This window comes from Chaetodon auriga, chromosome 2, assembly GCF_051107435.1.
Source record: "Chaetodon auriga isolate fChaAug3 chromosome 2, fChaAug3.hap1, whole genome shotgun sequence".
NCBI lineage: Eukaryota > Metazoa > Chordata > Actinopteri > Chaetodontiformes > Chaetodontidae > Chaetodon > Chaetodon auriga.
In genome coordinates, this window is record NC_135075.1 from 26,416,614 (window position 1) to 26,439,913 (window position 23,300).

The 23,300-nt window shown below is 41.0% G+C and overlaps 2 protein-coding genes across 3 annotated transcripts in view; one reads left to right on the top strand and one right to left on the bottom strand.

The window, feature by feature from the left end:
* stab1 (stabilin 1) overlaps nucleotides 1-11,626 on the top strand; it is a 68,211-nt gene extending 56,585 nt beyond the window's left edge. Inside the window, exons 64-70 of the mRNA XM_076743883.1 lie at nucleotides 482-588; nucleotides 3,857-3,976; nucleotides 4,646-4,780; nucleotides 4,970-5,074; nucleotides 8,529-8,678; nucleotides 10,343-10,447; nucleotides 10,964-11,626. Coding sequence (XP_076599998.1) covers nucleotides 482-588; nucleotides 3,857-3,976; nucleotides 4,646-4,780; nucleotides 4,970-5,074; nucleotides 8,529-8,678; nucleotides 10,343-10,447; nucleotides 10,964-11,041 — 800 coding nt within the window. The 3' untranslated portion in view covers nucleotides 11,042-11,626. The remainder of the gene's footprint in view (nucleotides 1-481; nucleotides 589-3,856; nucleotides 3,977-4,645; nucleotides 4,781-4,969; nucleotides 5,075-8,528; nucleotides 8,679-10,342; nucleotides 10,448-10,963) is intronic.
* The window catches only part of ccdc71 (coiled-coil domain containing 71), a 42,906-nt gene continuing 24,673 nt past the window's right edge, over nucleotides 5,068-23,300 (bottom strand). Inside the window, exons 3-7 of one of the 2 annotated variants that reach the window (XR_013077834.1) lie at nucleotides 15,876-15,952; nucleotides 13,662-13,769; nucleotides 8,516-8,684; nucleotides 6,723-6,786; nucleotides 5,068-6,119 (exon numbers count right to left, since the gene is read on the bottom strand). The gene's annotated coding sequence lies outside the window, so the exon portion shown is untranslated. Of the gene's footprint in view, nucleotides 6,636-6,722; nucleotides 6,787-8,515; nucleotides 8,685-13,661; nucleotides 13,770-15,875; nucleotides 15,953-23,300 lie in introns of both variants that reach the window. The other variant, XR_013077833.1, reaches the window with a different exon arrangement.

Sequence of the window (23,300 nt, forward strand, 5' to 3'; positions counted from 1 at the left end):
GTTGCGGTTGAGTCTGCTGCTCATCACAGAGCTCTCTGTGGTTTCAGCTCAGACACAAACAGCCTGTTTTTATTGGCTTTATAATCCAGAGATGCAACGAACAATTGTTCTCATGACCTACTCTGTCACCTGGTAATTCACATGATGAAGGATGAACTAATAGTGAAACTTGCACGTTGGAAGTTCACTCTAGATGATGTCTCAAATGAAAATATTTTAGGATTACAATGATATTCTGTTTGGTTTATTGACAACATGTGTAATATATTTATAAATCCAACAGGTCAGTAACAGTTCACTCCACTGTAACTCTCCAGAAGTCGGTCTGTGAAAATCTGCTTAATGACAAATCAAAGGTTTCAGTTGAGACGTCAGACCTGAATTCCAAACTTGGGAGGACACATGAGAGATATTAATGTGTGTGTGTGTGTGTGTGTGTGTGTGTGTGTGTGTGTGTGTGTGTGTGTGTGTGTGCGTGCAGATGTTTCGTGTGTGTGTCCTGCTGGTTACGTTGGAAATGGAGATTTCTGTAACGGCGTCCTGACCAACGTCCTCGCCACGTACAGTAACTTCTCCATCTTCTACAAGGTGAGTGTGACAGTTGCACCATTCAGCTGTGAAGGGATCATCTGGTTCTCTTCTTTCTGCCGTCGTGTCAGTAATAATAACATAGTTTGTGCAGTGCAGTGTTGTGCTGGCTAAAAACATCCAGTCATAGTCAGGCAGGACAGCACCGCCTTAATAACTCACACACTCACAGAAACCCCGAGCTCCTCCTGATGGAGTAGATATTTGGTCATGGTGATTTTGACTGAGATCTAATGTTCATGTGTTTGTTAATGGAATCTTCACGAGCTCCCTCAAAGAGCAGAGCCCTCTCAGTCAGATCTACCTGTAGAAACATTTGGTGATTTAAAATGTTAATTTCTTGATGTAAAGTCTGACTGACCTGATAACAAGGAAGGACACCCACAAAAACGGGAACCAGTTTATGATGAACCTGTTTGGCAGTTCAAGAACCCAAATGCAGAACACTCAGCCGGGCAAGCTGAAGAAACAAATAAGAGAGCTTTAATAACAAAAGCTGATTCCAGTCAAACAAAACATGCAAGCAACAAAAACGGAGCGAGCCGGCCGAGCCAAAATCCAAGGACAAAGTAGAAATCCAAATAACAAACCAGTATGGCACGAGGAAGAAGAATACAGACGATGACCTAAAACTCAAAGAGGGAAAACACACCGACTTGATACACGAGAGGGAAGAATAACGAGGGGCAGGTGAAACTAATCACAAGGGCGGGAAAGAGAGAAAGGCAGGAAGTAAAACAAATGACGACACGAGGAGAGACGCTACAACACAAAACAAGAAATTAACCCAAAACCATAACTAAACATGAACTTTCCATTACATATATTTCCTTTCAATCAAGTTTAAAATGGGGAAAGCAAGTCTGCAGCTATGCTAGCAGCTCTGAGGCAGATGCTTAGAGCTAAATGCTAATGTCAGCATGCTTATATGCTCAGAATGACAATGCTAACATGTTGATGTTTAACAGGTATAATTACCATGTTCAACATTTTAATTACGAATGTTAGCATGCTAACCTGCGTGCCACCTGCTGGTGGTGCTGCAGGAAAAGTCAGGGGATCACTGAAGTTGTTAGGATTTATACTCTGGACATCTCTGGATCTTTGTATTAAACTTTATGAGATCATGAGTTCAGTCTGGACTAAAGTGATGGGCTGTCATTGCCATCTCTCGATCCGCTTTGTGAGCATGACTGAAAACATTCTTAGTTCAATACTATTGGAAATCTCTAAGAGCACAGAGAAAACAAGAAATTTAGAAATCTGAGGTGTAAAATAGCCACAACTGTTAACCACAACACAGAAAAAGTGTTTCCTGAGACTCTGCTGGGTTCTTTTGTGGAAGGTGTTTATTGGACACCAAAGTGTGATTTTTAAACTATACACAGGAATGTTTTTTTTTCATTTATTTCATATAACATTGTAAATCATGTTGAGGTAAAGACTGCTCGCAGCAGGAAAGACATCATCTAAAATAGCTCATCTGCAGACATCAGTCATCACGTTCTGTGATCAGGACTTCAGTGTTGCCCTATTTTGGAATGAAGTGCTTCCTGGGTCTGATCCAGGTGGGTTTCATCATGGATTCATTTCCTCTCTGTCCTCAGACAAAGAGACGTCTCAGAACTAAACAGGGTGGTTCACTTTGTCCCCTCAGTGCTTTAGTCCTCTGCAGAACAGTGGCATGCAAACACACACCATCAACAGCTGTTTTAGTATAAAAACGAGGTGACAGTAAACGTCAACAGCTGTACTTCACAAAGCAGGTGACACAAACTACAAACTCTACAGAAATCAGTAAAATAAGTATGTACTTACATTAAAATATAATAGTCTCTAAAAGGACAGACAGACTTATGAGTTATTAATTCGTGAGAGAGAACACACTTGTCTCCCCCAGAAGATAACTGAGCTCTGGAAGACTTCAGCCAACAAGGAGAAGTTAAAAATAAAAATAAAAAACTGTAGGAGGATTCAGGTCAAGGTCTGACTTGTAAAAGAGATTAAAGTGTGAGGCTCTAAAAGTACAAAACTATGAGAAAGAACTTGTGAACTCCATATCTCTTCAGGTCTTGTACTTGTGGAGGAAAGTTGAAAAGCCACATTCAAAGCGTATTTTTAATAACTGGCTGATTCCTGCTGGTTTCTCCTCTCTGCCGGCGCCGTTCCTCTTTTCTTCTGCATGGCCTGAATGTATCGACTGTATGTTTCAGCAGCTCCGACTTGTTATGCCTCCACAGTGTGAGTTCTGTCCGTCTCCTGAACATCATATAGATTCAACATCTGCTGCTTGAGACCAAGCTGTACCATATTTTATCAGATATCTAAATAAAATGAGACCCCCTGTTCAACGGCAGTCTGACAAACTGCAAAGCAGCGCTAATTAGAGCAGTTCACCAGTATCAGGCCGTCATGGTGACTGATCAGAATGTGTTGGTCTCTGTGTTTTATGTTTTTAATAATATGAAAACAGCATTTGTCTGAATGACCATTCAGCGTGTGCTAATACAATATTTCTTTATCCAGAACAGAGTCATTTGGTTAGTTACATTACACACGGTTTTCCATGTTTATTATTGTGTAACAAGCTAATTATTCCAAATTATATGTTATACGTATAAATTAGCTTCCAGACCAACAAAGTAAGTCAGCTGATTTTGTGACCTTGGTGAAGAATATAAATAATGTTAATGATGAATTAACTTCAGAGCTCCTTTGTTCATAGAGCAGCTACTGCAACACACAGTCAGCTTACGTCATGAGTATCTTGTGCCAGAACTGTCTGTCTAATCTGATTTATGTGGTATATGTGGTGTGTTCAGGTCACATGACCTCCTCAAAAATGTGGATGTCTGTCTCCAACTTCGAGAAATTTATAGTAGGTTGTGTGAACTGATTACAACCGAGACCTTTGATATGTATTTACTGTAGCTAGCAACAGCAATCGAAGTTGAAAGACAAAACTGGAAAAGGAACAAACAACCAAAACACGGGAGAGCGTCGAGTCAACATCTGGACCTGACGAGGTCCACACACTCGAACCGCCTCTGTGGTCCCCGTTTGTTTCAGTAGTGTTTGCTGGACCGAAATCACTCTGAATCAACTGTTTAAAGCTCCACATAAATAAATTTGGTGTGTTTGTGTGCTGTTGCTTTGTTAGGATTTTACCAGATATAAGCACACATCTCATGATGAAATGATGAAATCTTGACAAGAACCTGATTGTAATCCTGAATAACTTCACTGTCCTCTCTGTTTCTCTCTCTAGTTGTTGTTGGACTATAGCGGCTCATCCTTGGAGGGCAGACAACTCGTTGAATTTCTGTCTCACAGGGCGTCAGAGGTCACGCTGTTTGTTCCCCATAACACCGGCTTCACCCAAAATAAGGTGCTGTACAGCCTCAACCCTTTAGAAGTAAAAAAATTAGACATTTACAACTGGATGAAAACATGTTCAACAGTGTGCAGAAAAAGAAATCAAACAGGTTGACTAATGGAAACATCTAAAAGAAAGATGTCCGAGTTATGAGCCCTGAGGAACTCCACACATGGTGTTAATTCAGTCAGAAACATAATTAGTAATTAGTAGTGTTTGTATCAACCTACTTTGTTATACTAAAGTAAGAAAGTAGATATATTGATACGTAAATTCCCGAAACATGTGAATGTATATAAATCATATTTTACTTTTAATTCATACATATATTTGCCTTTAAGAAATAGTTACAGTACAGTACAAATTACTAGAACTTACACAAAAATTAACATATGTTGGAGCCACTCAAATAATGAGAAATATTTAAATACTCAAATTTTTTGTATGCTTGTCTGCCAAATTTGGCAGAGCTGGAGCCCGAGAGTACACTAGTATTTCAGTTTGGATACAGGTCTACTGAAGCACGTGTCAACAATATGCTTGGATTTTCAAGAAGTAGACAGATCCACATTGACACATATATTAACTTTTATGTAATGATTCCAAATTATGTTTTACCTTTACAGCATTACAGCTGTCAGTGAAATCTATTCTGTTTCTGTGTGTGTGTGTGTGTTTTAGACTCTGTCTGGTAGAGATCTTGAGTATCACATCTCAGCCAATCACAGCAGACGACCATTCAAGGATCTGAAACACCGGGAAGTCATCATATCCAGGCTTGGGTTCAACCTGACTGTCACCCACGGCAACAATGAGGTCGGTCAGAGAGAGAGAGAGCGAGATCGAGAGAGAGAGAGAGACACACACAAACACACATCCTAGGTTCATGAATCCAAACACAAAATCTCAGAAAAAATGAGAGATGTTTGTTAAAATGAAGTTTATTTTACAAATTCAATGAAAAGTTTAGTTAATGTCGTTGATTTAGTGTCTTTGTCTCCTCAGAGCCGTAAGCTGGTGAACCAGCGGCTGCTGTTGGACTGGGACATTCCTGCTGTGAACGGGATCATCCACGTCATCGAGGCCCCCCTGAAAGCACCTCCTGTACCGGTGAGTGACGCTGGTTTAACCCAGAGATAATTAGGACAACTTCCTTCTCTGGTTCTGAGTCTATATAAAGATGTACTGTCTTCAAGATGTAGCTAGCTTATTACACTTCCTGTTTACATCACCCAAAGCATGATGGGAACAGTAGTGCCAAAATAAATGCCACACTTGTACATGCAGGGTACAGGAAAACAAGGGATTGGACCCAAATGCAGGACTGAAGGAGCAGACTGAAGAACATCCAAAAACAAAGGATAAATACCACCAAAAGAGGGAAAACACATGGAAAGAAATACACAACAGGCTGATTAACTAATGAAACACATGTGACACAGAAAACAGGCAGAAAACACACAAAGGCAGGAAGTAAAACAAAACATGACACATGAGGACAGTGACCTTTCAACATAAAACAGGAAATGACTTAAGCACAAAACCATAATAAGACATCAAAAATATACAGTTGTGTTAAAAAAAATGTACCAGTGGTATTAAAGAACTAAGGCTCAGGATCATTATGGTTCTTATATCCCTGAAACACTGATAATCTCCACAATCCTACATATATGAATATGGACGTGTGTTGAATAAAGTCAGTAATGTAGTAGTTTAACCTTTATTTATACAGGGTAGACTACAAGCTTTTTTGCAGTAGTGTCCCATTAAGAGTTAAAGTGAAATGTATAATTAAATAACAGAAATAAAACAACAGGATCATGAAGAGAACAGCTGACAAAGTTACAGACTAAAAGAAATGCCTCCACCTGTCAGAAACTATGGAGGGTTGGTGTTCCAAATGTTGATTTAAAAAAAAAAAAAAAATTAAAATTCAATTCAATTTTATTTGTATGGTGCCAAATCACAACAGAAGTTGTCTTGGGGCACTTTCCATACAGAGCTGTACAGACCAAGCTCTTTATCTACAGAGACCCAACAATTCCCTCCTGAGCAAGCACTTGGCGACAGTGGTGAGGAAAAACTTCCTTTTAACAGGCAGAAACCTCAGGCAGAACCAGGACCTGGGTGGGCGGCCATCTGCCTCGACCAGCTGGGTGAGAGAGAGAGAGAGCGAGAGAGAGAGTGAGACAGACAGAAATGCAATCACAATGATAGTGGATGTAATAATAATGGAAGTATGACTCGTAGTAGTGGCAGTTGCAGTGGATGTCAGGCAGGGCCAAGGCAGGAGACGAGCTATAATCCACAATTCCAAAAAAGAAAGTAATGAGCCCAAAAATCAGTTTTGAGGGGTTTACATTCAGGGTTTTGAATTCCAAATGTAAAAACACAGATGGAAAGATGGAAATGGCCATTCTTGGGGTGTGTTGATGTGTTTAGTTACGTTCCCAGCAGGACGTCACCACGCTGGGCAAACCTGAACTGTGTCAGCGTCACTGTGATCACGTGGTCGTGCAGCTGACTAGAGGGCAGGCGTCATGTAGAAAAGACTCTATTTTCAACCTTTGGTTTGATCCTAATGTCGCTGTTCTGACCCTCGTTAGCGTCTTTTTAACGTTAACAGAAACACAGTCCTGGCCAAACCTTCCTGCTCTCTCAAGGTGAACTGAAAAAAAAAAAACAAAAACAAAACTTAATTCTTCAGATTTCTTTCCATAAGCGTGCTAACAATGAGATAAAATGTTTGCTGTACCGTGAACTGCTGCGGTTCAGATCTCAGCCACCAGGAGGCGCCACGGTGACCTTCCCTCTCTGGTCTGCATCAGAAGAAGATTTAATCAGAGTTTCCACCCGGATAACATCTCAACTGATCAATATTCATGATATGGGGCACAAAAGAAGATGAAGACTCGACTCGATCACACTAATGTGAATTAAATAATTAATGTCCAGTGTTCCCCTGCTGTCCACTCATCCTCGTCCTCTCCACTTACTGTGGACGAAGTTAGTCTGACACCTTTTGATCTCAGACGTGAATCTTCTTCAGGCTTTGAACTTCGACAGTCACCTTCTGATCGGTTCTTTGTCTTGCGAATTGTCTTCCAATAGAAACACGTCCCCATTCTGTCTGAACACACCTCAACAGTTCTGCACCAGGAGCTCCAGTATATGGATCCATGAGCCGGTGAAAACTAAGCTGTCGTCAGTATCTTGCAGCTGTTACTACGGTGTAATGATACATATTTAATCAACAGTTCCTGTATGACAGAAGTGGGGGCCATTTCAGTTTCTATAACATCCTTCAAGGGCTGTACTCACTGGCTGGTGATTGGGCAGCACCTGAGAAGATTATTATATGTACGCAATGGGGGTGGAGGGGGCTCTCCTGGGAGAGGCAGCAATTGTATCAGGGACCACCTAGACAAACCTAGACAAGCTTGCTTGCCTTTTACTTCAACCAAAAAAAACAAAAAACAAATATCCCCTGAATCCTTATCAAAGATATCTGTTTTTGAGTTCATGTGTCAGAGGAGAGTGACGTGGAGCCCAGAGGATTAACCAGAAACAGGCCTGAGTGCTGCTGATTTATGCTCTCCTTCTCTGAGCATCATCAGGTTATCACACATCTACACAAGGTCACCAAGTTCTCAACCACAGTCTGAACTCACAGCCTTCAGCTGGCAAAAACAACAACAAAAGACGTCAGAATACAAGTATGAGAAAAACACCAACTAACTTCTTTGCCTATGCTGAGTCCACCAGGGTGCTTTATTCCATTAAACTAATTACAACCCTGATCAAAACACTGAACTAATCCAGAAAGACCCACCTCTGACTATGATTTTTAAACATTATAGCTGCAATGTGTAAAACTTGTAACTGCAGTAACTCCATGACCCTCCGTTAATATAGAAAGTTTAATACATATCTGATCAGAGAAGAGGGCAGCATGGACACGGTGAAGTACCTGAAGCTGAAGATACATCTTCACAGAGCAACCAAGGTCCTCCCACATCACACCACCCAGGAGAGAAAAACAAGGAGGGTCAAGGTTTAGCCTTCAATACTGTCCTATCATGGTCCTCCTCCTCCTCCTCCTCACCACCCATGACAGTAAAGCTGTCAGAGTCTGATTTTCAAGCATTGTTATAAGATAGAGATTAAATTTATGACCATTCAGAAATGTTTTAAAGTGGAAGAAGTCCAGGATGAAATGCAGCAAAGTTTGTCATTTCCATGTTTTTTATGTGTTCGGACGACAGATGTTCTCACAGAGAGAGAATCTAATTACTACCTGTTGACCAGCAGTCACTGCGAGCTCCTGCCTGTTGATCAAATCTAGATTTTGTGGCCACAACATTGTTGACCAGTCACTTCTCCATGCCGACGGTGCAGCAAAGTGTAGCTGCCATGGTAATTAGAGCTAGACAGATGAAGACTGTGTGTGTGTGTGTGTGTGTGTGTGTGTGTGTAAGAGAGAGACGTGCAGTGGTGAGGGTTCTGTCCTCATATATCAAGTAATTTTCTTGTGTTTGTTTGTCATACCTGTCATCTTCAGATTTCCCATCACGCCTCCCGAAGCCACGCCCACTCAAGTGGCACAGTGTCGGCCATCTTGGTGTCATTGTTGCTGGTGTGTGTGTTGGCTGCACTCGGCTACTACATCTTCAAACACAAGACTGACGCCTTCCGCTTCCACTACTTCAGAGTGAGACTGAGACACACACACACACACACACACACACACACACACACACACACGTACCTTTATACTCAATGAAATAATGCATTCCAGAGCCTCTTAATCAAACCCAAACCTGCACCTGATTCTAAACTAACCTTTACAGGGAGGCTAAACTTCAAACTTGATGCCACAGATTTAAACGTCATACTCTGGAGTTACATTCAGGTTTGACACAGTCCATCAAAGTAAAATGACTTTTATAGATTGAATACTATCTGATAAATACCAATGGACTAATCGATTTTGTGTTCTATTATCTGCAATGCCGACAGTGTAAAACAGACTCACCAGCAAATCAGGACCAAGTATAGAAACATAATCCACTGTGGTCTACAGTTTCAGTGCCTTCATCATTCTTTCAGTGTGTGGATAGCATGCTTTGTAAAATACTACCTGAAGTAAACAACGAAAAAACCTTTTTCTGCATCACCAGCTGAATGCAGCTTTGATTGGTGACATTAACAACGTAGAGCTCGGCAAGTTCAACGTATCCCTCAGCTGACAATCTATTTAATTCTAATTCTAAGGAAAAAATGAGTGAAAGGGTGGCGGTTTTTTACCCTCCTCTGGAGCAGGTTAGGCGTGCATCAGAGCCACCTTCATCACTTTGAAAACTCTGTAGGCTCAACATACCTCCCCAACCCGTTGATCTCACTTCGTAGCACAACGTTCTGATCAAAGATAACTTAGATTCCTTCTGGTGATGCTGGAAATCATCCAGAGGAATTTTATCTTTAGACGAACTGTTTCTAAATGTTCGTTTTCAGGTTTTTATGCCCTTAAGACAAGTTCAGAGTTTGGCTGACTGACCGGTTTTATCTGGCTTGATTGATAGATATAATTGAGTATTGTTGACACAACAATGACAGTTTATGGAGTGTTTCCTGTTAATACCGCCTAGAGGAAGCATACTGTTTGTACAGCAAATAGAATTTAGTGGCCACTAAATTGTCATAAATGGATAAAAAACAGTGAACACTAGACTCAAGTTGGCTGAAAAGTGAAATAGATTCAGTTTTCAAGGTTGCCTGACACATTTTCAGCAGTATTTTGAATCAGTTCATTAATTAAAAATGCATGAAATTTGATTTCTAACATTAGTACAGCCTAACAGGAGACCAAATGAAAGTCTTTCCACAAAGCAGTGGAAACTGACTTCTTTGTGTTATTTACATTTGGCTTTGGGTGGAATTATTTTTAATACCAGGAGGTTTTGCTCTGTGTCATTTCCTCTCCTTTCATCCACCCAACAGAAACCACGTTTCTCGTTTACATGACATTTAAGAAATCAGCTAACTAGAGAGCTGACTGGAGCCTGGCTGCTTCACTGCATGTAAATGCACTGATGGAGGAATCTGATAACAAACCAAATTTAAGAATTTTTACAATCTTCAAAATAATCTGTAAATTACTGCATCAGGAGTCTCTGTTCTTTTCATGGTTCACCTTCTTGTATTATTTTGTCGACTGCTTTGGTGCTGCCATCATGGCCACATCTCACCTCTAAAAGGAGCCTCTGACCTAAAAGAGGTTTTAAATAAAGGTCAAATCAATACATGCAATCAGAAAATAAAAATGGTCACGCTGCTAACAGCTGATCATCATTCCAATTGTTTCCTCTGTGACAGAATGAGGATGAGGACGGCGCGGCGGGCAGCAGGATGAAGCCCACACTGGTCTCCATCCCCAACCCTCTGTACAGCGGCTCCAGAGCCTTCACCGAACCATTTGGGGTGAGTCCATCAATCAGTGTCTGAACATTTACATCAGCAGGAGAGAGTGAGCGGCTCACTGTTTCCTAAAATAAAGCGCTGAGGATCTGACCACACGTACACAAATATTTTTTTAAATGATAAAGGAAAAAATATTTCTGTCCTCACAACCTGCGTTTTACAGAACATCTCCAAACACACAAGAATGTAAAAATGGTTCCATGCCAGGCCAGTAGGAGAAAAAGTCAACATCACCAATGCGTCGAATATCACAGAACAACATTCAGAGCTGATCTTCCTTTAACTCCTTTAAATTAAAAACACAAACAACAGTAGCTAATTATAGCACCTAGCTGTGCTAACCAAACGGAAACAAACCAGTCGATCACCACTGCTGTTGTTTCAGGTGTGAACTCATTACAACAAGCAACATGACGTTGTTTCCCAAACGCTCCATTTTAAATGTGCACAATACACACACAGATACACAGGAACCCGAGTTTTGAAAAACTGGACCATTTTCTCTCCTCCCTACAGGATGCCAGTCAGGTGCTGGAGCCGGCAGAACCTGAAGAACCTCCAAAGATTCTGGACCTGGACCAGGAGAACCAGTAAAACTGGAGCTGTGTGTTTACATACCATAATTACTTGTTGGCTTTAATCATGGTTCAGCTTTTCCTCAGTTCATCTGTATCCAGACAAAAAATAACTAAATCAATATTTTTTAAATAGCAATGGATCAAAGGATTCTGTGCAATGAGAAAGTATTTCTGGAGGAGCTGTCACCAACTCTGCAGCTTTATGGTGCATTTTAGCCTCTTTTAGCCTGTAGTTTTACTGTACTGTTTGGTTCAGTGTCAGTATTTCCAGCAGCTGTTTACATCAAACAAGCTCTGATAGTGATTCAGCTCTTGTTTGGTCTACACCAACTCCTGAGAAAAACATCTGAATCTTGAGCTGCTAGATGTTCCACCTTCCACCTGCTGTTTGGTGCTGGGCAAGTTGTGCACAGGGTTTAGAGAGCTGAGCGCAGCTGCCCAACCTTTTATACAAGCCACATTTTGTCAGTCCAAGAAGCAAAACAAGCAGCGTAGAGGTGCAGAGTTGATTGTTAATTCAAAGGCAAAGCCTGATTCATCTTATTCCTCTGTGCAACAAAGCGCCATTTTTGTACAAAAACTATTAAAGCCATCAATAAGCCAACAATGTTTAACTGGCCGATATGTTGTTTCATCATCATTGACAGACTGTGTAGTTTATCATGACTCAGTCCCTCATACACCATCCTGCTGCTAGATATATTAACTTAGAGCGCCAAATGTGGATTAATCTGCCACTGAAATTAGTCCCCAATAATGCACTGTTTCCTCCTGTTTCCGTAACATTTGCTAAAAACTACAATAAGCAGCTGTTTTAGGAGCCTTAAAATGAAACCACATACTTATGAAGTGTTTCTAAAGATTTACATCTTCAGTGGGAACAAACTGGATTGGAGGAACGCCAGCCTTATCCTTTAGCTGCAGTTGGCAGTTTGAACACACACAAAACCTTCCGCCTTTCACTGTCTGCTGCTTCATATCACTCCACTAAGACCCTCCCACCAAATCCACAAATTCAAACATCAGCAGCAGGAGATGGTTACCCTGTGAAACCTGGTAGGACCTGCTCACCACAGCGTGAGCCTCGCCAAGACCCCGGTCCCTCTCACTGCGACTTGTCTTCTCAAAGACGCCCCTCCAGTGCTTTGACAGCTCATAGCAGAGCACCCCAGGTGATAGTGCCATCTAGCAGCAGGAAGAGAGGCTAGTACACCACGCATGCACACGTACACACCACACATATACCTAAAGGTTATTCCCCATTGTTTACCGTCATGCCTCTTTGCCACTCGTTGACATGTTGAAAGTTTATCACTAGTTGGTGGATTTTCTGCCACTGAATCAGGCTGTTGCATCATGTGGAGATAAATCTGGCTACGCAAGACTAGACCTTCACCATCTGAAGGGACGTGCATGCACATCTGCATTTGTAGAACAGCCAATGAGAATGGCCCCTATCAGAAATGACCTGTGATTGGCCCATCATGGGCTGCATTTTCTACAGGCTGAAAACAGCCAAGAGGAGGTGCAGGTCTAGTTTCATCTCACAACACAGAAATTACAATGCTGAAAGGTTGTTGTGAAATTTTTGCCCACAACACCTAAAATAAACTGCCTACCACAGCTTTCACTCACATACAGGAGAAACTGGCAAAACAAACTACTGCTGCACTGGAGCAGCTGCATTTCCTCCAAAATGCCCACCATCACTTAAAATCCTAAAGTCTGAGAAGACATTAAACCCCTTCCCTCTGCCTGTGAACGGGCTGAATTTGGCAGAAAACAGTCAAATGACAGTACAGACGGCGTGGAGGAAATCACTGCGCTGACACTGACCTCCACAAACCTCAGACAGATGGCAATCTGATGTCATCATGGGAAGGTTGTTGAGAGGTGTTTCTATTGGCTGCGGTGACATCAGATGACACAAAGGCTCCAACAATGAACCAACATCACCAGCTAATGATGCCTAAAGATGCATACACAATCTCTCTGTGAAGTACAGCCTCAGCTAGCAGCCGATTAACTTAGCTTAGCATAAAGACTGGAAACTGTGAAACAGCTAGTGTGTTTGCATCCAGCATTTACAAAAACTTTCTACCAGCACCTCTAAAGCTCACTAAACATCTTATTTTTTGTTTGTTCCATCTGTACAAAAACCCAAGTGTGAAAACAACAATTGGGAGGGGCTACGTGCCGGACTATTTCTTGGCTCTGAGTTGTTGCCAGCCAACCAGCACAGACTCCAGGAAGTTACTGCTTTCTGGACTGAGCCATGACCAACTGGAAAAAAGAGCTAAATCTGCTTCATGTCACTTTTATTGATCTCCACGTTCACTAACAGCCTGAGCAGCACTTCAACAAAAGACCTACTAGTCAACCAAAGTACCAAAAGTCACTTATTAGGAATAAAATGCCAAACAAAGTCATTTTGGAAGATGAAAAAACTGAACATTTTACACTATTTTCTGAGCTCTTCACTGAAACAAGACTAAAGGTGTGTGTGAAGCAGATTTTACAGGCAGCAAAACTAGTCAATAAACTGCACTTTCATAGCACTTTTCTACCTTAAAGGGATAGTTTGGGTTTTTTGAAGTGGGGCTGTATGAGGTACTTATCCACAGTCAGTGTCTTACCTTCAGCGGGTGGCCGTCAGCACATCCCCAGGCTGGAGAAGCAGCATCAGTCCCAGTGGAGGAAGGTAAACAACGTACTGCTGAGGATGGGGGCAATATTGTGGCCACCTGAAAAAGGCCCCAAAAAAATATGAATAATGATAATAATAAAAGTGAATCCTATATTTAGAACATTATCGCTTTTCCTTTGGAACAATATTATACTTCCATATTCCTACTAATGTATTATTCTGCAGATCAGCTGTTTGGGTCAGACTTTCAGCAGACAACAAATACAATAAGTATATATTGTTACCAGTATATACTCTTACCATATATGTAAATATATAGTATACTTCCATACATATGTATATACACACACTGCATACTATATATCATGTAGTCAAAAGTCTTATTATAGCCATCATTGTTACTGTTATTGTACTGTTACTGTCTCCCTCCCTCCACCCCTGTAACTAACTGGTTGAGGCAGATGGCTGCTCACCGAGAGCCTGGTTCTACTTGAGGTTTCTCTCTGTTAAAAGGAAGTTCCTCCTCGCCGCTGTTGCCAAGTGCTTGCTCATGGGGGAACTGTTTGGTCTCTGTAGACTAAGAGTGTGGTCGTCTATAAATAAAATTTAATTGAATACAAGGCAAGAAAAAAAGAATGATTATGACGGCAACAACGAAAGACCGTCCACCGTCCAGGTAATATTTAAAATGTTCACCATCTTAAGTTTGCTGTGTTCGCAGTATAATACTTGCTTATTACTATTAAAAAAAATATGGGAATGTCATGAGCTTTCGTGTTTAGTAATAAACCAAAGTACTGGACAAATAAAATTTGACCTCATGGTGGAGGTACAAGAAAAGGATGGAAATCTATATCATTTCATGGTCATCCTTCCTAAAGTTGAAACACCACACAAAAAAAACTAAAAAGCCAACCTATTGGGGGCGCCAGAATAAAGGTCAGGTCATGAGGTTTCATCCTCTGGACACCACAGACAGCTGAAGCAAATTTTGTTGAAATATTTCAGTCTGGACCAAAGTGAGGGACCAACCAACCAACACAACCATCCAAGAGACACGCTGCTAATCGAAAGGTGAATTGATTGTAAAGGTAATCAGTAGTTCCAGTCCTGGTGTCAGGACCTGCAGTGGCGTTTGTTAAAGGTCATCACCTCCTCTGGACCCCAGCACAGGACCAACTGGCAGGGTTTTCAGGACTCAATGTTTCTCTGAATGAAAGTGAAACATTTTTGTTGCAGTAACAGCTGTTAAAGCCAAAGACTGCTGGAGTTTCAATTAAAAAAACATGAAGTTATGATCCTTTGATGGCTTTTCCTTCATTTCTATGCTGCCAGAACTGAATATTTACCCGTTTTGTTTACATCAAAACCACAGAAATCTGCCTCAGTCTTCACGCTGATCGTATTTGATGTGTCTGTGTCTCTCATTGGCCTCCACATCTGTTCTTTTCCCACTTCTGTTTTGCCTCATGGCTGTCTAAACAGAAGAAATGCCTTTTGTTTACACAGCCAGCAGATTTTTTATTTTTTTTACACACAGGTTTTCTGTGTGAAAGCAGCCATTTTGTTTATGATGGAAGGAGCCAGCCTGTTTCTTGGTCTTCCTCTCCTCGGCTCGCCTGTTCGAATATCCAGGCCGAAAAAGAGACTGTTGTTGTTCTGCTGCATCTACTGCTGGCTCGCACTGAAAAACCCCAAATGCTTCCTCTCTCTGTAGACCTTCACTTTAAATAGCTTTCCACCTCTGCTGCCGACATTCAAGACAAAAAAACAAGGCTGACCTCCTCCCTCTGCTGTCCATGTGGCTGTCAGACAATTTATTGTTTTGGCAGTTAAGCAAAAAGCATCATGCACATTACACATAAAGTGCATCATACACTCAAGTCATATTGAGATAAGAATATCTGTGATGAGGTAACCTTTCTAACAGGAGAGCAAGCAGCTGTGGAGGTGACTGTTCTGGCTGTTTCTCTGGCCACTGAGCTCCCTTCCCCCAACACACAAAGAGCTGAGCGGCAGCGCTGGCTGCAGAGCAGAGCAGCTTGGAAATGGTTCTGCCTGAGAAGCAACGCTGTGGGGGAGAAAGGGAGGAGGGGGCCATGAAGACCAGAGACCCCAACCTCCGATGCTGCAGCCTGGCTGGCTGGCTGCTTGCCGCCATCTCAGACCTCATTTAAACCGGTGTTGTTGGTTCACGTCTCACCTGCTGTCTGATGAAGCGTCCTGACCAGGTCTGATATTCAGCTGAGACCACACTGAGCTGAAGGTGACAGCTGGTTTCTGTAGAGAGGAAAACGGACAGTCGTTTCTCATGAGGATGAAGCTTGCGGATATGTTTGGACTGAGCACGCAATGTACATCCTCAGCTCTGATTGGGCAGTTACTCTCATGTTGCCAACACTTGCAAGCAATGAAGTAGTTTATTTCTCAAGCTTTGTATTTTCATGCATCATTTTTCTTATTCAAAGTCTTTCCTTTGAGAATTGTGAAGCTGTTTACTTTTACTCCATTTTGTTTGAAGTTCTTTAACGTAGCTGAGTGAAGTAGAAAACAAAAAATCAAAATGCGCCCATGGGTCAGCAGGTTGTTGCCTCCGCCTGTCAGAAGGTGACTGCATGTTTCTCAAGGTTCAGTTCAAAATGAATGGTGTCCTGTCATGTCTCAAGTGTTCCAGTCCATGTGTGAACACTGAGTGAAGCTTACTGGCATGTTTAGCGTTAAGCACCAACTTACGTACTCTGCTCCAACTGGAGCGCAATGACACTAAATTGGTACACGACAACATCAAAGTTTGGTCGTCGACAGCAGAGAAGCCACTGACCACAACAGTCAACCTTTCCTTTTACATCGTTGAGTAAAAAACAACTCTGTGCCTCTGCTCTGGTGTCCTGTCCTTCACCTCTGCCCGGTCTGCAGCCCCCACCCTCATGTGTATGTGTGGTGTGTGATTGCCTGAGTGGAGACAGGTGTGCTGGAGCCAGAGAAGAGCCTCTCCAGCTGCATCCTATCCTGTAATCAAGGCTCCAACAAAGACTCAGCTCTGCTACATCCACCCTGCCAGATCATAGTACCTGCTCAGCCAGTATGCCGTTTCAGCCTTTTCTAGTTAATATTTGCTCGTTGCCTATTTTCCTAATCCTGTTTCTCCTCTCCCTGTAGTTCTGTCTGCTCCACCTTGTTTTGCCTTCCAGCCCTTCATCTCGTCAAACCTGGACCTGGACCCCAGCCCAGCTCAGCGACTCACACTACACTCGACTCAGGCCCGGCTTTCCTCCTGCTTGACACAACCAGCCACCAGCCCAGTCCCCACGTTTCCAGTCATCCCTCCAGCCCAGCTCATCTCCCCTCACATCCTATCCCTTTTGCCCTTGCAGTAAATTATTCTCTTTATTCAAACTCCAGTCTCCTTGCCTCTGTGCCCCACTTAGGTTCACTTGCTAAAATCTGGAAGGGAATTAAAATAAGAGCTGTTGTTTCTGTGGTTCAGAGGATGCCTGAATTTGTGTCACACTCTTGGCAACTTCTGAGTCATAGTGGGCAGTTCCAGCATGTGTTTGGAGTTTCAGTTCATAATAAAGTGCATTCTGTTGAAGTTCAAGTATTTGAGTCTGTAAGTGAGAATGGACTCAAACACTGAGGCCACAACAAAATGCCATTCATTGTGAATTCAACCTCAAAACAACTTTTTGGCACTGCCAAACAGCAGTGCCAAAATGTTGTTTTGAATTTTAGGAAGCCACTGACTGCAACAATTTGCTTTTCCTGTACTGCATTTGAAATTCTAAGTAGTTGAGTGGAGTAGAAAACTTAGCTTCCAATTAAAACAAACACAAACATCACAATATATATCACACAAGTATCACAAATATTTGCATCTGTCTATCAACAGGCTGAAAACCGCCAAAGGCATCACTCAGGGCCTGAGCAGGAAATCTTTGCTTCATAAGCAAAATAGTCCGATCAGAATCAAAGAACCAACCCTCTATGTAAATGTGTCATTGATGTGTACACAAACTTTATGGAAATCCCATTCATCATTTAAAATGAAATTAAAACCCTAAATCTAAACATAAAACTTTAAATCTACCTAAAAGTTTTTAAAATTGTAAACAAGCTTTTCCTCTTTCTTTATCAGTCACTGTAGTTGATCTTGATTTCTATCGTGTGATTAATACTGTTAATGATATTTTTAGAAAGGCAAATTGATTTTTTTCTCATGTTTCTCATGGGTGGCTCCAAAGGGCCTAGACCTCTTACGACCCCGACCACTTGGTCTAGTCACTCTAGTCACTAAAAAAAATACCAGTCACCAGTCAAAACCAGAAAAAGTCAAGTCACTGACAACAACAATACGTGGCCTAACTGCAGGACACTCCTCATCCAGCTAGACTCTTCAAACACGGACCATAAATCAAACACTGATCAGTAAGCATCATCGAACATGGGTGGCTATTTTCATTTTTCAGGCTCCAGCACAAAGCACAAAGCAGTAATTCCCTGAAGGCATACAGGTGAGACTCCACCTTGGTGGAACAGCATCAGATTTCCTTAAACTCCCTGGGAATGGATTCTCTACTCCAGTGACTCACATATTTCGCTGGCGTCAACTGCGCTGAGGGCCCAAAGGTACTGGTGAACATATGGTGGGGGTGGGGCTGATGAGACCTACTGTATGGCTCGTTTTGTCCAGACGGTCCCAGGAGCTTGACTCAAGAACTAACAGCCTGCTTAGCAGTGGCCCAAGAACTTTGAGGACCTTTACCCACCTTTTAATCAGAGGGACCTGAAACAACATTTAGGCTACGTCCACACTAATGTTTTCATTTCAAAATTGTGTTTTAAATGAAAATTATCTGTTTAGCTCCTTTTCAGGAATAATCTCCATCTGTATTAACATGCCTGAAAATGTATATCACATATTTCACGAACACTGGCGTATGCATCTGCCAAAGCAGGTTGACAATGATGAGGCAGGGAAACATGACTGCTCTTCCCAGAAAGAAGTTATATAAAGCTACTCTTATTAAAACATTATCAACAGCATTGTTTTTTTGTCTTTCTTTTCAATCATTGTATTTTCAATGTCCTTTTGTGTCTTTCTAAATATAGACAATAAAATAGTCATTCTGTCAATATACAAACTCATAGTGGCAATTTAATGAGTAAGCAAAAGTTTCATGTTATTTCAGCACTCAATGTCAAGATCGCCCAGTCTCATTTAGCTCTTATCTAGAACAGCCTGGATGTTAGCTACATTGTTTAAATGACAACACTATTTCAAGAAGTTCATTCATACCAGCAAAGGTCAGAGTTATTTCATATTTGAATGAAAGCTGTGCATTAGTTTTAGCATTCATGAGGTTTGTGTTTGGCCAATCAGTGACATTCAGTATAGCCAACTCTGTCCCAATATTTCACCCTAGCTACAAGCAATAACCAGGGAGCTTAGACCTCAGTTCCTCTTTTCAAGCAAATGTCTTCTTCAGCTCCCCTTCAGTTCTTCAAACAACATGGATGTCCTGTACAGGAGGGGCCAAATTTGTCTACACCTGCTAAGAGGACTGAGGTCCTTTGGAGTATGTAGGACACTGTTAAAAACATTTTATGACTCTGGTGGCATCTGCAGTTTTCTATGCAGTGGTCTGCTGGGGCTGTGGCAGCTCTGAGAGGGACAGAAAAAGACTGAACAAACTGGTCAGAAGAGCTGGCTCTGTCCTGGACTGCCCTCTGGACACCATCGAGGAGATGAGTGAGAGGAGGATGTTAGCCAAGCTGACATCGATCATGGACAACCCATCCCACCCCCTGCATGAGACAGTGGGGGGCTTAAGCAGCTCCTCAAGCAACAGACTACTGCATCCAGTGTTTAAGAAAGAATGCTACCACAGGTCCTTCATTCCAACAGCTGTCAGACTGTTTAACTCCAGCATCATGTAGTGTAGCACTGTGTTGATGGTGTTTTTTCCCCAATTCTACATCATTAACCTACCTTTTGTTACACGTTTTATTCATCTGGTGCAAAACTATTACATTTTCTAATTTGTTGTTTTTTTCTCAACTGTGCAATAACACTATTTATTATACATATTGGCAACAGTATTTTTTATAAACTGTACATATTGTGCATACACATCGACTCGAGAAATTCAAAGCTCCTTCCTATGCAAGAAAATTTTTCAAGTGCAATACAACATATAACACTGGTAGTTTTCTCATTGGACATTGGCAATGGTATTTTTATGGATGGGCAGTTGTATTTTTAAGGCATTTAGTATTTTTATAATGTGTAAATAATGTACATATACATAATTGATTTTTTATTCTATATCCTGTATACTTCTTATCTTGACCCTTCTGTGCCACTGTTTTTGCTTTTTTAATACATGCTGGCTGTAACATCTTAATTTCCCCAGAGTGGGATCAATAAAGTCTTATCTATTTTATCTAACTGCTGGAGGACAAGGTGGACTGCTTTCAGCTCAGCTGCCCACAGTGACCCAGTTCAGCCTTCTCACTTCTATTTGTTCAGACACATGTGAAGTAAGTGGCAGTAACACTGTTCTTCTGAACAGACATAGACACACCAACCATCTACATAGTTCAGGATCCTGTCCCACTGTCTGCTCATGTGAGCCAAGACTGCATCCCTGATTAGGCCTGTGGGTTTGTTTGCACATAATTGACCATCTGCCTCCTGCTCTTCAATTACAAAGAAATGCCCTATCCTTGCTCACTCATTGGCTGGTCCCAATGAAGCTTCCTTCAACTAATTTGTTGGTCTGAATTCCCAGTGTGGTCCAGTGATTGGCTCCAGGGCATGTCAATCAAACACTTACCTCTTATAAACAAAACAGCAGAATCAAAGCAGCCTATTCTCCATGTCTAAACCAGGTCTCAACACAAAGGCAAGATCAGATGAATTATTAACAGGATAACAAATCTGGATACATATCCTACTTTAATATCAGGTGTAAGTGTCTCAACTTTCCCTCACTTGCATGCTGGTGAACTTAATGTTAGTATTTAAAAAGGTCAACACCTGCACACAAACTCCAAACCACAAATTTATTTAAATGGACAATTTCTCATTCATAGTCCAATCTCCATTAGATCAAAAGTTCAAGCTTGACAAAGATCCAACTGGGATCAAAACACTGTCCATTGTAATAAACTTGCAGTTTTGAGTCCGTGTGCATGCTTTTATGTTGCAGTTTTGTTGAGTGGTTTAAACAGGTGCTGATAGAAGTTTGTGGTCATTTTTGAGGATGTAGTCTGTGGTGTGTTGAAATGTACTGCGTTATGTAGAGAGGTATTTCTGTTATTTAGGCTCAGTTATATAAATGACGAGAACAAAATATTCTAATGGAGTTAGAAAGTTTCAAGCCTTTGGGGCACAAATCCAAGCCAGGTCTCAAGTCTCTTTTCAGCACAACAGATTAGAAATACTCTCTATATTATAGGGAACTGTGAGCTCAGTTTTCCTCCATTTTCTTTCAATCTGCGCAACAGATTGTCTTAATTTGATTAGTACTATTATTGTTTAATTTGGTAAGATTCTGTCAGCAGACCTCTTTCGCCTTTAGTGGATCAAAAGCATTTAAAGCAGATGATATGGTATTATTGAAAAGTTCAATCATATAATTTCAGGAGCAGTCATACCTATGTGATTTAAACGATCTCATAATATTGCAGAACTCTGCTTCAGTCTTGCCATTTAGAAAGTTCTGTTGAACCAAAAATTTCCTTTTAGTCTTTGTTAAGATTATGTTGCCATCAAAAAACACACTGAGTCAAAAATAGGGAATTCTAACTGAAACATTGTTAATGTTTAACCCTGTTGTCATTACCAAGTCCAGAATGTTACTGTGCTGACGAGTGGCTTCATTTACTGAACACTGACATACCCTGTGACTGACATACTATCACACATTATAGCATGAGAAGATTATTACCCATTTATGTAAAAGCTGGATTTTATTGCTGTAGGCGCTTGAGGTGGAACTGATTTTGAACTATTTTGTGTAGCAGAGCAACTAATCATTTTCCTTAGAAATTAACCTGCTTATTCTGTTGAGTAAACCATTCAATTGGTTGTTTGGTTTGTAAATTTTTTTAAAATAGTAACCCTTTCACTTTGTTTTGTCTAATCAGTAGTCCAAACCTCAAAATTATTGAAATTAAATGACAATTATTAAAACAATTGCAAGATAGTGAATCCTCATATTTGAGGAGCTGGAACCATGAAATGCTTTTTGCATTTTTACATGAAAAAAATAAATAAATAATAGTTGCATTAATTTTCTGTCAATCAACTAATCAGAGACTAATAATTTCAGCTGTACTTGTATATATTCTTGTGTACAGTTGTAGTTACTTATTTGCAAAGTGCCATATCTTATAAAATCATCATGCTTTGTATGTAACAATCCTAATTTATAAAGTAACAAGTAACTAAAGCTGTTAGAGAAATGGAGTAGAAGTACATTTGTCAAGTAGCATGAAAAAAAGATACTTAAGAACAAGTATCTAAAATTTGTACTTACATAGAGTATAACTCGAGTACGTATAATCAGTTACATTCCAGCAAACACATAATGTATAACTTACATCACAAAGATGGTAATTCTTCTCTTTCATCATGCAGTTGAAGCGGTCAATATCCAGGCTGTAAAACTGTCCGCACGGTCCGACGGTTCTTTAGTCGAACTGAACTCAGACCCTACCCGCACTGCTGCTAGCTAAAGTGTTTTACAAAGGCGCCATTACTGGAAAGCTAGCTAACTTTTAGCTCTCGGTTGTTTGACTTTAATTGCTTTAACTTTGTATAATTTGTTTGGTGAGAGGACAGAGTGGGACTGCTGTTTTCTCTGAGGATTTGCTTCGTCACGACAGCAACAACACGACAAACTTTTATCGACCTCACCTTACTTCCGTTTCAACATGGCGGATGACGGAAACCAGAGCCGTTGAATAAAACAGTTGCGACGCAGCTCGAGCTCGCCACCGCGCAGTCACGTGGTTCACGCAGCTCTAAATGGTTTCAAACCAATCCGATCACTTTTTTTTCTAAGAGACACCATTACTCAGTTTTTATGTATTTAAGTTTGGAGGGCAGGGGGGCCGCTCCCATAAAGCACAGTACTTTTACAACAGGGATGGAAAGTAACTGTAGCCTAGATTTAGTGCTATCCTGAAGTACATTTTCAAAGTACTTGTACTTTACTCAAGTATTTCAACTCTCTGCCCCTGTCTACTTCTACTCTGCTACATTTTAGAGGCATATGTTGCCCATTTTACTCCACAACATTTATTTGATAATTTATTTTGCACATTCAGATTAATAATATAAAACATAATCAACAAATAATCTATGATACAACATTATGTATAAGATGATGCAGAAAGAGGTTTGGTCAGTAGAGCAAAATAAACAAGGCAACAACTGTATTCATCAAAACATTTTATTACATAATATATCCAGGGAGATGGTGTATAGGTTTTCCACTGAATAGGCAGTCTTCAAAGAAACTATTTCAACCTCCTACAGAGAGAGAAAGACGTAAGAAAGCAGGCCAGCAAAGGCATACAAGTGTTCAAAATAACCATTGTATTCTTCCAAAGCAACAGT